The 15,636-nt window shown below is 40.4% G+C and overlaps 1 protein-coding gene across 9 annotated transcripts in view; it reads left to right on the top strand.

Moving 5' to 3' along the window:
- Positions 1–112: 112 nt before the first annotated feature.
- Positions 113–15,636, top strand: part of magi2b (membrane associated guanylate kinase, WW and PDZ domain containing 2b) — a 109,518-nt gene continuing 93,994 nt past the window's right edge. For 4 of the 9 annotated variants that reach the window (XM_008411409.2, XM_008411404.2, XM_008411408.2 and 1 more), the window contains exon 1: positions 114–2,020. In XM_008411409.2, coding sequence (XP_008409631.1) covers positions 1,723–2,020 — 298 coding nt within the window. In that variant the 5' untranslated portion in view covers positions 114–1,722. Of the gene's footprint in view, positions 2,021–15,636 lie in introns of all 9 variants that reach the window. The other 5 variants (XM_008411411.2, XM_008411406.2, XM_008411405.2 and 2 more) reach the window with 2 other exon arrangements.

The raw sequence follows: 15,636 nt of genomic DNA, 5'->3' as shown, positions 1-15,636 counted from the left end.
CATCCATCCATCCATCCATCCATCCATCCATCCATCCATCCATCCATCCATCCATCCATCCATCCATCCATCCATCCATCCATCCATCCATCCATTACATTTGTGACTGCAGTACAAGATATGTAACTCAAGATATGTTGCAGACGGCTTTCAGGGTAAAGTTTCTTGTAGTGCAAAACCATGTCGGGAGCAGTTGAATCTGAACAACATGACTGTAAAACGTATTGCGATTTAGGTCTTTCATACGATAATTATTGATTAGTTTTTTGTTTTAAATATCTGAAATACTGCCAATCTGATGGTGTGACCTTTCCTGTTTTATCGGTAGTTTTCACTCCACCAGTTATGAGGCAAAGTGGAAAAAAACAAAAAAAAACCTGCTGCTTCGCACGTTACTCAACAGGCTGTTGGTAGGTAACCAAAGAACGTGAAAGTTAGTTTGGACCTCGCCTTGGTGTTCATCCTCTCGTTGCAGAACACCACCAAACTAAATGTCTGAGGTTCAAACGGGACAAACCTCCTTTAAAATTACAGAGTGATGATGTCATGTAGACTCAATGTGATACACATGTGTTTGATTTCAGCTATTTTAAGTAGAAAAAAACGTGGGGATGACCTAATTTAATACTTAACAGAGATTGCATTGTTGTTATATCAACATAAAATCGTAAAAGTAATTTTCCCTTTAATTTATTTGTATCATTTGAATTATTTAGGTATTGACAACACTTCTTATTAAATATCTATATGTTTACATTTTCCAAGTTGACAGGGTGTCCTGGGTTTTTTTTTGTTTTTTTTTCCGGAATAAGACGTTTTTTACTCAAAAGGCTCAAGTCCAAGTACCAAGTCATTAGTGATAAAAATGTGGGTCAAGCTCCAAGGCTTTTGTGATTCTATCAAGCCAAGTGTAAAATCATTACATTTGTGACTGCAGTACAAGATATGTAACTCAAGTTTACACGTTTGGTGACTGGCCCCCAAATTAAATTCTGCTTTGGAGCTCATAAAAGCTCGTGTCGGCTCTGGAAAAATCCAATATCTGAGTTAAACAAAAACAAACAAACAAACAAACAAAAAGATAATGAATATTTAAAGAGACAAAACCACCGTGTCATTAGATGTAATCAGGGCCCTCATGTGAGATTTCTCACACTGGTGATACATGAAATATACATCTAATAGAAACAACGTTGAGGATTAATCGTTTCTGTTAAGTTATTAACATTCTGATACACTTTCGGCACACATATGTGCTAATAATGTAAATATTTAAAACCAGCGGTTGTCTGTCCTGCAGGGTAAACTGTTGCTCCTCCTGCATGTCATCTCCAGCGTGTGATCAGACAGCCGGAGGAAGCGCCCCTGGCAGTGTAGTAAACGAGAAGCGCCTCCTCTCTCCATCGCTTCACGCCGAACCAGAACCATTCATCTCTCCCCTCCTTCAGGCTTCACATCCGGGTCATCCGCCAGGATCTGTCTCCTGCGTCTGTGGCTGACTGAGAGTAAGAATTGTTCCGTCCGCCGCCGCGCTGTACTGCAGCTCTCCTCCCGACTGCGCGGCTCGCCGAGCGGACACTGCGCTTAGCGTGCACCGGCGACGATGGAGCCCCGAGCGCCGTGAAGCCGCAGCCGGGTCGCACGCACACAAAGCCGGGGGATGAGACGGTGAGGAGAGGCTTCGTGTATGGGCTAGCCCGCGGTGATTAACTCGCCCGAACCATGTCGAAGAGCCTCAAAAAGAAAAACCACTGGACCAACAAAGTCCACGAAGCGGTGATCACCCGTGGGAAGGACGGAGAGCTGGGCTTCGAGCTGAAGGGGGGCGCGGAAAACGGCCAGTTCCCCTACTTCGGTGAGGTGAAGCAGGGGAAGGGACTGATCCAGAGCGGAAAACTGGCCCAGGATGAGCTGCTGCTGGAGGTCAACGACATGCCAGTGGCCGGGCTCACCACCCGGGACGTGCTGGCCGTCATCAAGCACTGCAAGGACCCGGTCCGCTTCAAATGTGTCAAGCAAGGTGAGATGTTTGGGAGAGAGGGGCCAAGAGCGCAGCGCGGCGCACATTTCACTGGGGGGAGGCTTGAGAGTGTTGGTGAGTGAGTGAGTGAGTGTGCTGCGTTATTTTTCATGCTCTGCTTTGATTAAGATGTAGGCGAATATGAGCACTGAGCTGTCAGGCTGAGCTGAGCGGAGAAACGTGGACAAACACGGACGTTTCGGGCCTGTTTGTGCAACGACGGGTTCAGTCCAGCAGAATCAGCAGCTGTAGTGATTTGTTTACCACAGAGTCTCTGGTTCGATGCCACAGCCTGGAGGGGGTGTGTCTGCACAGACGTGATATTTTCTCCTTGGACCGAGCTTTTCTCACCAAACAGGCCTTTGCTGTGGATCAGATGTTGATTCTCTTGCATGCATCACGCCAGACATTATTATGGAGACTGGGAATTTAGAAGCGCTGCTGGTTCCTTATTAGAATATTACATAAGACCAATTTAAAAAGGATTTTTATTACAAGAATGTTGTGCTGGGGGGAAACTGTCATAATTGACACCAAGAACATTCAGTATGACTTATAATTTTGCATAAGAAGCAGGATGATCACAGAGTGAGATAAACAAGGATATCGGCAGGAAGTTTAATGGAAGAAAAAAGTGTGGCTGAAAAAATGTTCCCTACATACCCTAAACCCACAGTTTTGAGAGAATTGTGAATTGAAGCCCCTATAAGCTTGGGGGGGATTCACAAGGTGTGGAGTCTGAGATTTAAGAGGCACTGCACACAGAGGCAGAGTCAAGTCAAAGTTTATTTACAACATCAAAGATACATAAACGATTTAAAAAATTAATTAAGTTTGGTAAAATAATAAGACAGGCTACACAGTGGCGCAGTTGGTAGAACTGTTGCCTTGCAGCAAGAAGGTTCTGGGTTCGATTCCCGGCCCCGGTCTTTCTGCATGGAGTTTGCATGTTCTCCCTGTGCATGCGTGGGTTTTCTCCGGGTACTCCGGTTTCCTCCCACAGTCCAAAAACATGACTGTCAGGTTAATTGGTCTCTCTAAATTGTCCCTATAGGTGTGAGCGTGTGTGCATGGTTGTGTGTCTCTGTGTTGCCCTGTGACAGACTGGCGACCTGTCCAGGGTGAACCCTGTCTCTCTTCCGGAACGTTAGCTGGAGATAGGCACCAGCAACCCTCCCGGCCCCACTAAGGGACAAGGGTGTAAGAAAATGGATGGATGGATGGAAAATAATAAGACAAAAATACCAAAAAAAATAAGGCATGAGGTAGCTGTCATTTCCCCTAAGCGCTTCCTTAACCAGAGACATCAGAAGCGTCTTACCTCAGCTGAGTAGAAAAACAACTGGACTTTTGCTCAAATGTTCAACGTGTTCCTTTCAAATGAGGGTAAATTTTGATTTTCATTTGGAAAATCAGGATTCCAGAGTTCAAAGTTCAAGGTAAATGTGGAAACTCCACATTCGGTGAGGATTTGGGGACTCATGTCATCTGCTGTTAGAGATCCTCCATGTTTTATGAAATACAAAGTCAGAGTAATCATTTACCAGAAAATATTACAGCACTTTATGCTTCCCTCTGCTGAGAAGCAGACACAGACGATCTAAAGGCCCCTATCAATGCAACCTGAGCACCTTAGTGGAGCCACTGGGTGATCGCCTCCATGCCAAGCGCCTGTAAAAGGAGCCCCAACTAAGTTTTTAATACATATTCTGTACGACACATGGATATACCTTTTAGTATATTGGTGTGTACATATTTATTGGTCTTATGTAATATACTTATTTGCTAAAAAACATATTGAGTTGTCATTGCCTGTGAGCCATAATCATCAAAATTAATAGGACTAAAAAAATGTAAATGTTGCTCAGTGTATAAGAAACATTTTGAACTGATTCAATAAAATAAATTAACTTGTCAACTATATTTTTGTTTTAATGAAGCATCTATTTATGTGACTTTTTGGTCATGTTTGACATAAAAGCCAAAAAAAATCTTAAAATTAAAAACTTTGCCTGAATGTTTTTGAATGATCAAAGATGCACTCAATTTCTCTATTTTTATAAAAACACTGGTTGTGGTACGGATTATTGAACCTGTTATTTCATTATATGTTAGCAATTTTGTCTTTTAATTTTTTATTGTTTGGTTATAATTATTTTTCATTTTAATTTTATATTTGATTTCCTTGCATTTTTTTTTTTTTTTTGCATTCTTCTGGTTCTGGTCTCCAGAACCAGAACCAGTTCTGGAGACTGGTGAAATCTGAAGATGAAAAAATCATCTTCAGATTTTTTCATCTGAAGATGATTTTTTCATCTTCGGATGAAAAAAATCTTCATCTTCAGAGGTTATTATTTAAATTCCTACAGATTTTTTCCAGTTTTATATTTTTAATTTAGAATTTAAAATTTGATTTCTCTCATCTTTTTGATGTTTTTCTTTTTAAGTCTTTTTAATTTTTCTCTTTTAAAATATTTTTAATTATTATTTTTTGTTGCTTTTTGTAGTTGTTTGTTTAGCTGTACTTTACAGTGTTTATAATTTAGTGGAGGGACTCTGATAAAGATCAAGCCTGGTCACCGATTTCATTCCAATTGAATGAGAAATAATGGCATTTTAAGTTTTTTTCCTTTAAATCATAGCATTCCTTTCATCATATTCTGTGTTCAGTTGCTTTTTTTCTCACTGGGACATTTTTTTTTACTCCAAGCAAGAAGCCTCATGTACGACCTACTTAAATACTTTCATATTGATCATCTCCGGGGCAACCTTCTCCTGAGTTCAGCCATTGTTTTGTGTAATCATTTTGTCCTCCTGTGGCTCTAATGTTTCTGAGGCATAGCGCTGGGGTTTATGGCAACAAATCTGTGTGATTGACCTGCTTCTGTCAGCCAGCGTAAAAACTAACACGTAACTAGAACATAAAAGCATGAGTGGATAAGATGTTTATCATTCATCGCACCATCTGAGGCTCAGTTAAAACTCCAAGTAAGTGATGGAGAGGAAGAGGAGCTGCGCTCTTACATACGGTGACTTGTTTCTGGGACAGAAGTAAAAGCAGGAGATCAAACTTGTTGTTTTTTTGTTTATTTTTGGCCGCTGCAGCATTTGCTCAGGCATCCTCTCCTGACTGCTGGCTCTCGATCTGTGTTTCCATGAGCTGTATCAATGTGATTGATCACTGCGCCGGAGCTGCTGACATGGTAAGGTCTTGTGATGTGCAGCGAGTTAGACGGACATGTCTATTCTGCTGCTCCATCCTCCTCTCTTATCCATTTAAACATGAGCCTATCTGAGTTTCCAAACACCCACATCACTTCTCTGAACGTCCGCGAATACTCTGCTGTTTGAGCACAGCTTGCTGCCCCCTTCGTGTGTTTTTCCTCTTCTCTTTCTCCCTCTCTCTTTCTCGCTGTGATATTACTATCTGACTTTCATCCCGAGGAGAGTAGAGAGTGTATTTATGGATGTTGGCTGCTGACATATTGCTGAGGAAATCATCTAGAATGCTCTAAAAGGGTACAAGTCAGAGGCAAGTCTCCCTCCCTGCAAAACAACGAAATTATAATAAGATGAAGGTCCTGAATCTTGGCGTATAATCATAACTTACCATGAAAATGAACACATATTGAGGTTTGCTGAAGTAGATTTCAAGGAGAAGAATACAGCTGAAAGCTCATCTCCAACACACTCATCTGAGATTGAGATTACACAATCGCCTCCTCATTGTTCATTTACACACTTGTCAAAAATAACTTACTTTTGCAAAAGTACTCAGTAATAGTCATTCTTTTGTTTCTATTAGTTATTTCGCAAAAATGTGAATCACTTCACATTTTTGTCGTTTCGCAACCACAAAAATTGCTTTTTATTTTGGTAATTATGTAACAGGCCAACATACTTTGTAGATCCAACTTTTGCTGCAATTACAGCTGCAAATCTTTTGAGATTTATATTTTTACCTTAATACGCTGGCATTTCTTTTTTTTTTTTTTTTTTGCTCATTCTTCTTCTAAAAAAAACTCACGTTGAGTAAGATTAGATGGAGAAAGTTTGGAAATATTGCATCAGCCCTCCAGGCCTCTCAGGTCTTCTGGTTCTGGTCTGCTCTGCATCCCCAGAACCAGAACCAAACGAGGAGAAGCAGCTTTCAGCTTCTATGCACCACAAATCTGGAACAAACTTCCAGAAAACTACAAAACTGCTGAAACACTGAGTGCCTTTAAATCTAGACTAAACCTGTTTGGAATTACCTTTGAAGTATAATCGAATAAGAATTTAACGAAGGCACTTGACTAAATGTAATGTTTCAGTTGTTGATTCTATGTTGCATAACTTTGTGTTTCTATAATGTAAAGCACTTTGAAATACCTTGTTGCTGAAATGTGCTGTACAAGTAAAATTTGATTGACTGATATCAATTTGAGCCACAGATCTCATTAGCTGGGTTTTGACTAGGCCATACTAACACATGAAAACCATCCATTGCAGCTCTAGCTATGTGTTTAGGGCCATCCTCTTTATTGGAAATGAATCCCCAAACTTACCATCAACTTACTGATACCAGAAAACCGATCATCCACCATCATCAGTGGTCATGATAAGTAGCCTGAGCATTAACAATCGACTCTGCTGAGCACAGAAAGCAAGGAGAGTGTGTGAGTGGCGCATACACAAGCATTATTGACAGTGCTAAGACCCTTTTCCTGGCTCTGGTTGGTTGTTTCTGAGCGAGCTGTGTATTTCTGCAGTTAGTACTGGGAGCACTGGGAGAAGGCAGAGGAGCTTGATTTTTTTTTTTCACAGACTATCTGTCTAATATCACATTGTTACCACATAGTGACAGTTTTACCAAATATGTAAAAAACATATTTTTCATAACATATTGGATCTTTAACTCGATCTATGTTGAAAAAATAATCTGAACAGAATGACGCTGCCACCATCTTCCTTCAAAGTTTCACAGGAGGGCGTTTTCAGGGCAATTTTTCCACTTCTTCCACATGTTTGTTGTGTCCAACAAACTGGGACTTCATGTGACTTTTGTTTAATCAAGGCTTTCTTCTTGCTGCTCTTACATTACAGAGCAGATTTACAGACCGCATGACCAATGGTTGTCTTGTCTAGCACCTGAGCTGTGGCTCTCCGCAACTCCTCCAGAGTTGCCCGAGGCCTGTTAGCTTAACATGGTGAAGTTGGCAGTTTAGGACGACTGCCATGTTTTAGTAGGTTTGCCATGATATCCATCCATCCATCCATCCATCCATCCATCCATCCATCCATCCATCCATCCATCCATCCATCCATCCATCCATCCATCCATCCATCCATCCATCCATCCATCCATCCATCCATCCATCCATCCATCCATCCATCCATCCATCCATCCATCCATCCATCCATCCATCCATCCATCCATCCATCCATCCATCCATCCATCCATCCATTTTCTTTACACCCTTGTCCCTTAGTGGGGTCAGGAGGTGCTGGTGCCTATCTCCAGCTAACGTTCCGGGCGAAAGGTGGGGTCACCCTGGACAGGTCGCCAGTGTGTCGCAGGGCAACACAGAGACACACAGGACACACAACCATGCACACACACACACACTCACACTCACACCTAGGGGCAATTTGGAGAGGCCAATTAACCTGACAGTCATGTTTTTGGACTGTGGGAGGAAACCGGAGTACCCGGAGAAAACCCACGCCTGCACAGGGAGAACATGCAAACTCCATGCAGAAAGACCAGGGCCGGGAATCGAACCCAGAACCTTCTTGCTGCAAGGCAGCAGCTCTGCCAACAGCCCATGTGCATCACATGAAATCTAAATAAAATACAGTAAAATTTGTATTTGTAATATGCAGGAAGGTTCGTGAGCGGTTTGAGGCACCTGGACACCCAGATCTGTTTTTCTGTGTTGCTGCTGCATCTTCTGGCCTGAGCCACGAACACAGACGGTATTGTTTTCACAAGCTGACGAGTTTTCTCCGTCACAGCGTGCAGGTGTCAGTGTGAGGAGACATTAAGGCAGCTATGAAGCCCATATAAAATGAGTCCTTCAGCCTCTTGCACTGTTTTTGTCTTTCCTTGGAATATTTAGCAGCAAAGATCACAGGAAAAAGACTTGAAGTGAGCATCTTAGGAGAGCTGTTATCTCTCCCCCTGCTGTGTGTGTTTGTGTGCATTTCTGGTTGCCTCAAAGGTTTCTGGTTTCTCTCTTGGACTCCAAATAGATCCAAACAGCAGCAACGTCACCAGACAATCAAAACAAAACTCTTCAGTTTAGCGCTCAAGACCTTTACAGTCAGCTTACATAAGACAGAGACATTTTAACCGAGAATGCCTCAAAATGCCACATTTGATTTCATGGAGTGAGAGAGACGTGCAGGCCATCAATGTTTTCACAAAAGCTTAAAAAAATACACCCAAGATATATTTGTTCTTACAAGACATAAAAAAATTACATAAGTTCTGATAATGAGTCAAACCCCATTTCTGTTTGATTATTTGTTAGACAGCAGATCCGTCGGTGGTGTTTGTCTCTTCGTGAGCAGCAGGCATGTGCGCAGAGCAAACGGCTGTTCGGTTCACCGAAGCAGATTTCTTGAAGTGCCATAAAGATCTTAACTGTGGCGAGGTGTAAGAACAGCACGGAGCGCAGAGAAGTGTGAACTGTGTGTGTGCGTGTGTGTGTGTGCGTGTGTGTGTGAGTTACAAAGTGAGAAAGAGAGGTGGAGGAGACATGTGATAAACTTGGATAAATTCCAGCTTGTTTCTTTGTCTGATAATTTGTGGTGAATTGTTTTACCTTGAAGTCTTAATTTAAAGATTTGCAAAAGTTTATTTAGAAAATCATAAAATTATAAATGATCAAAGTTTGATGTTCATTATAATTTCTTTACTAAGCAATTAAAGGAAAGTGATCTTAGCTTATTATAGGACACTGAATTCTCAATATAAGGTATTTTATCCGGGACAAACAAAAATTGAAGGTGGACTGATCAGTCCATTCTGACTGATTCACTCAGTACAATTACACATTTTTTGGATTTATATCCAGAGGAGCAAAAAGAAAAATACATTAGCTCCATTTAGGCATTAAAGCATGATTTGTCACAATAACAAATTTTGCTGGACGATAAATTGTTCCAGACGTTTTAGCAATAAACGATAATATTGTTGTTTTGAGACCATTTTAAGTGATATAACGGTAATGGCAAAATAATAATGCAAGAACACATTATAAAAGATCAATAAACTTTAAATCCTAATGAACATTTAAAACTGGAACTGGAAGACATCTTAAATATCCAAAATAAATAAACAAAATGACAAATGAAATAAATTTTGAAGAACTAGTTGAGACCAAAGTGCCAAACTGAAGACTTTTATCATCCAGTTTTTGGTAGAAAGAGAGAGAAAAAAGAGAGAATAATAATTATTGAGTTTTAATTTATCATGCGAATGCGAATTACTGATTTATTGATTATTGTGACAGGCCTAATGACGTCTCCAACCTTTTATCTGATTCTCATTAAACTCCAAAACTATCTCAAAGTTCATGTTGTGTTTAATATCCAAACAAAAATGGTTGGAGTTCACAGTTTTTTTTCTATTCCCCTGCCAGCTTGCCTAGGTGGGCCCCATACGGGGAAAAAGAGGGCAAACATATGGGCCCCATATGGGTTTGTCCGCGGGTTCCACTGTGGCCCCACATGGGTTTGCCCATGTAGGGCCACAGCCTACGTGGGCCCTAAATGGGCAAACTCATGTGGGCCGACCATGGAACCTGCGGACAAACCCGTATTGGGCCCATCTGGTCTGCTCTCATTTTCCCCATATGGGGCCCACCTAGGCATACTGGCAGGGGAATAGAAAAAACACAGATTTTTGAGCATTTAATTTGAAGATAACGGATCAGATCTGATCAAGTGATAATTGGCTGATTCTGGTCTCTTGTCGACTGGTGCACCTCTAACATATCCCATCTCTCTTTAGCTGCATTTAAACTGTGTTTTTGTTAACTGGGAGATTTATTTTCACTTTTAGCTACCTCAGAGCCACCGTTCCAGGCACGGCACAAGGTGAAATGTTGTGCTGTGTTGCAGCAAACCGAGTAACATAATTTCCGTCTGATGAAAATCCAGAAGCGTGTTCCTTATGCTGGACAGGACTGAGATTTTCCTCCCACAGAGAAAGGATGGAGAGGCGGCAGACCCAGGACGTTTTATCCACCCGGGTTAATGAGAACAACATGAAATGTTTTCTCAGGCTAAACAACATGAATTTAAAACGTTGACATGCCTTTTACCGTTTTAAGCAGAGCGGAGTCATCCTTCGTCACGCTGCAGATCGCCCACAGCGTTGGAGAGCAGACTGGGCAGCTTGCTCTTCACCAGTTAAGCAGTCTGGAGGAATTAATTCATCAATCTATCATGTTTTGGTTACTTTTAATAAAATAAAGTGTTGGTTTGACACATAGGACTTTATGAGTAGTTATTGAGAGAAGGTTTATATTTGAACACTAAAACATCCCTTGCTTTTTAGCTGTTGGTGCCAAAGGTCAGCACATTAAATAATAAATTAAATGCTTCAAATGAAATGCGTTGCACTAAATGGAAGTTAATGAGGAATTTAACTGCTATAGGTCAAGTATTAATTATTAACATTATCATTACCACAAATGGCCTAAATCTAGGTTTATGGCAGCATCACACACACTTATTGTTAGATCTGGTGTTTGTTACCTCTGGACAAATTATAGACTTCCTTTATAAAAAAAGCACCTGATGCCACTTCATAGCATTACTAAAAATCGGATATGTTTGAAACAACCTTTTGTGTGGAAGTGATGAAGATATTTTGAAATTTTGGCGGTTTTGTGTGCTTTGTGTCTGTTATATGTTTCAGAAATAGCAATGTGGCGTTAATTTTATATAATTTTTGCATGAGTGTCACCATGCATGATCAGTTGCTGATTCGACTTTTTGATAGGACTGCAAAACTCAGGCTGGAGAAATTCACTGGAATATTCCTTGAAGTTTAAATTCCTACATGGAACGTGTAATGTTTTTTGATAACCCAGGCTAGAAATTCAACATGGCTGATAATTGTAACTTCAGGAATAATTAGTGATGTTTTAATGTCATGTAGTGAGTGGGACACTAATGTATTCAACAACCTTGAGGAGTGAACACGTTGCTCGTGTTTAAAGGGATAAAATGTAGATGAATAAGCAGGTAACCATTGCCCCATACTAATGCTGCCCTGGGCAGTTGCCCACATAGTTGCCCACATTGTCCAAGTTGCTGCTTTGGAGGTAATCGGACTGCAGAGTCAGAAACAGTTTTGATGGGAGCAGTCTAGCGCTCGCACCAGCCTCCACACCTTCAAAAGGAGTAATTTTAGAGTCTGATAAATTATATTTATGCTCCATAAATAGCTTCTGGTTATATAAGTTCTGTTTTTTTTTTGTATTTTTTTTWATCTTTTTTCTATACTTTTTAGCATTTGTGATTTTTTTTCTTTTAAACATTTGCAGTCTATCAAACTTTGGGGAAATGACGTACTAAATGTTCTTTGAGAGCTAAATGTGATCCAAAGCTTGGCAGGGCCTCCTTGCACAATTATAGCTGCTGAGCTCAGACTGGATAATCAATGTTTGGAGGCGTCGTTTAGCGAATGGTCACCCAGTGCCAGTGTTAAAGCTACTGCCAGCTTAAATTAGCTCATGTAAGATAAGCTCCTGCCTTGTTGTAGCTTCAAATTGCACTGGAGATAACGTACAGTGTCTGTGAAATCTAGACCTTCAGGAAGAAGTGTTTGAATTTGTCAAGTTTTAACTCTGCGGTCCAAGTCCCGCCAATCGTCTTAATGTGGCAGCAGTGTTGAGGGACAGAAGGAGCGGAGGGAGAGAAGGCGACCTTCTTCTCCTCTCTTGTTGCTTTGTTGATGAGAGGCTTGAAGAATCAGTGCATAACATCCTGTCTGCTCTGTCGGTATTAATAACTCACCGAGAGATGGGCTCTGTCAGAAACGGAGGCGGATTTTTATTGAGGCTAGAAGCTGCTGGAGTTCGGCTCAGAGGATCAAACTCGGGCTCAGCCAGCCAATGACCAAATATCTAACTAGTCCAGTAAAGTGAATTGGGTCAATGCTATTCTCCACACCACAGGCGCACTGCATGTGCGGACAATCTGGGGCTGTGCCGCAGCATGTGTTTGCATAATACTAGAAAGATTTGGTGTTTCTGTGTCAGATCCTCTTCTGAAAAGTAACAGGATCAGAGTTTTAGTGGCACTCGGCTTTTTTAGATCAGAGTTACTCAACTGGAAAAGTTTGACCTTAAATAAAGGGTCTCTTGTCCCTAGAACGACTGTTTTCCAAGGATTTTTCAGATGCTACAGTGCAAATCCTTTAGTTCTGGATCACCACCGCTGTGAGCAGATGATGCAGCTTATTGGGCCAGATTCTGAAAACGAGGATTCATCTTGGGTCTTACTGCGATAAACACCATATTTYGATAATTATTCATGATATGTGTGAGTGCTGAATGAGTGCGCCTTTGTGTGGCTCCTGCTGAAAAAGGGGAAAAGAAATGTGTGTAAAGTTGATGCATGCGCATCCATATAATAGGAACAATAGCAAAGCGTCTCTATGTGCAACATTTCAGCGCTGAATCATCTGGAACAACACGGACTAAAAATATGTCTGAGCCTTAAAGTGCAAAACGAAACAGCTCTCTTTGGTTTCAGCTCCAGGTTGTCAGATTTATGAACTTCCTTYACAATTCCGAATTAGAAAAGTTGGGGACACTATGAAAAAAATATTTTATTTCTAGACTGAAGCTGCACAATATATAAAGGCTCTGTTATCATTGCAGGCTCAGGCTGGGTTTTAATGATAAGGACTGCTTGAATGTAATGTTTGTTAAACTATAACATTGTTTATGCCCTAAACTCAAATCATATATTTGACCAGTTGTGGGTTCATAAAGTTTATTTTTCCAAAACCAATTATGCCCCCACCCTCAACCTTCATAAAAAACTCCCAGAKTACTTTGCAACATTTTGTTGTTCAAATTGCTAACATATATTTTCTTGTTTKGCTGCGTCCTTAATAGCAGATTTATTAAGGATGCAGCCCTCCACTACGTTCTTGTGGAAAACCGAGAGCGGCGGAGATACCAGTGGCTTATATAACTACGTTTCCAGTTTTTTTTTTTTTTTTTTTTTTACTTTGTGGGTTCAGTTTATAGCAAGGTGCGCTCTAGTCCGGAAAATACTGTATATTTTCATACTGGTTTCAGAATTTAAATGCTGCTTTATTTTATAACCCTCAAGAGTAATTTTCAGCTTCATTTTTAAAGCAAAACAGTTCAAATATCGGACCTTTTCACCATGTAGTTGGTCATTTCAAAGAACAGGACTAAAACTTTCAATGAAGTGGTTTTTTAGGTTTATGTTTTCTGCTGCAAAGTGTTTACCAGCAGAGCCAAGAGCAGCTGGGAGTATTTAAATTTTTAAATACTTCAGTCTGGCTTCTGCTTGCTTACTTTACATTACAGCCTGCATGCTATAAATCAGAGTATGAGCAGTGTGTTGGCTGGTCGTGGAAAAGATGCTCTGCTTTGTGTTTTATCGGCTTTTTTGAGCCCAGAGTATTATCAGCATGTAAAAGTAAAAGCAGCCCCCAAATAAAYTTGGTGAGACGACAGGAGCACAGTTACAGAGGAGTCTAAAGTGGGTAGAAATGGAAGCACTCAAGCAATTTGTTTTTAAAGTTTCCCTGCTTAYAAATAGTCACTTTGCTCCTTATGCACCGAGCCTCTCAGCCCGTTTTCATCCCCAGAGCTTTGGAAAAATATGCAGAGGATTTACGGACGCAGCTGTAAACRGAGACATCTCACTCTTCGCCTATGCCGCATGGTACCTGTCGTTATTTAATTACAACAATTCAATACKTACCTTTTATTTTTCACTGTCTGAGACAGAACTGCTGCATAAAATCCCTTTTGAGGATTTTTCTTCCTTTAGTTTGATGATCATCCCTCCCACTTAGCATAAATCATATCTTACTTAGACAGGCAGGGCTCCAGCTGATGGTTTGCRTTCCTAGGGTAGATTAGCCAGATTAGCCTTCTCTGTCAGTTTATGATTTGAATTAGACGGATTATGAAAGATGAGATACAGAGCTGAAACAGGTGGGGGGCTACCAACAATGCTCYGGGATTTATTTTTATTTCTATGGAAGCTTGTTGTTTCCCCTGGGATAAACATAAACAGTTCCTGCATGYAGGTGCTCCTGRATGAAAGAACTAGTATTCTATGGATTGCATTTTTTTATTTTTTTTATTTCAGYAACTCTTGTAATTTTGACACAGAAATGTCAGCCTATCAAAAGCCTTTCTCTGTATTGTATGGCATATGCATTTGATTCTTAGTTAACATCTTTATGCCTCGCAACTATGAAGTCAGCAGCCTTATTCTCTAGACTATTTTTACATTAGAGATATAGTTTTTGTTCTTCGCATTCAGATTTTTGGAAAAGCAGCATGTTTTCTAGAGCGTTTAGCCATAATAATCAAAACTATTAGAAACAAAGCTTAAAAAATCACTCTAAGCATGGAATTAACCTGAGTTTCACTCTTTAAACTGACTAAATTAACCTTATTATTGTATGCAGTAAATGCTTAAAAAAAAGACACAGAATACTGATTTGAATTACTTTTGTACTTATTCGCAGTTTGCATCTACGCCAACATTTTTTTCTTTATTATAGTAACGAATCATTCTGTGTAAGGCTGTAATTTAATCGCTGCTCCGTCTTAAATGTGGGTTTAAACTYCACTGCTKGGTTAATCACGCTCGATGCTGCAGCAGGCAGCTTTCTGCCTTCCTAAAAGAAATCTCAGCTCATGTGTTAAAAGCGCTTCATCTGCATTCAGGATTTCTACTGATGCAGCTTTTTCCTTCTTCCAGCAGAGGGCGTTGTAGCTCTCTGTAGCTCTCAGTGCTGCAGCAGAAGCAGTTCTTTATCTGCCCTGACACTCTCACTGTCGCTCTGTGGTTCTTTATTTCACTACAGAGGGAAAGTTAATAATTATGCTGTCCAGTATTTTAATCTTCACATGAAAGTTATGAGTAACTATGACAACTGCTGATCTTGCTTCAGCCTGAATGCGTTTGTAATTATCACCAGGCTGTCTGGTTTGAGTTCCGCCTGTCTGAAGCGATGTTACCTCCTGTTTGGCTGAACTGATGCAACTGTGCTGCACGAAATGGAGCAATAGATTCATGGCTGTAATGACCAAGCTGTCAGTATCCTCAGGTTTCCCAGTAATGGCATCTGTGATAGCTGGAATTACCTCCTTCAGCATGTAGAAAAACACATAAACACAGTTTTTACTTTGTATTATCAAATCCTCTATTATTTTGTTTTTCTAAATGAACAAGAGTTTACCTTTTCTTTAAATAATGTGCTGCATGTTTGTTGTTTTCCCCTCTATTTGCAATTAAATTAACTCCTCTTGTTGTTGCTGCAAGTTTCTAAATGAGCAAGAACGTTTAATGGAGCTTATTCTACGTTCAGCACATTATAGATGGCTTATGAAGGA

The sequence above is a fragment of the Poecilia reticulata genome, linkage group LG6 (assembly GCF_000633615.1).
Source record: "Poecilia reticulata strain Guanapo linkage group LG6, Guppy_female_1.0+MT, whole genome shotgun sequence".
In the NCBI taxonomy this organism is placed as follows: domain Eukaryota; kingdom Metazoa; phylum Chordata; class Actinopteri; order Cyprinodontiformes; family Poeciliidae; genus Poecilia; species Poecilia reticulata.
Note: the sequence above shows the minus strand (reverse complement) of the source record. Positions and strands in the feature narration are given on the sequence as shown.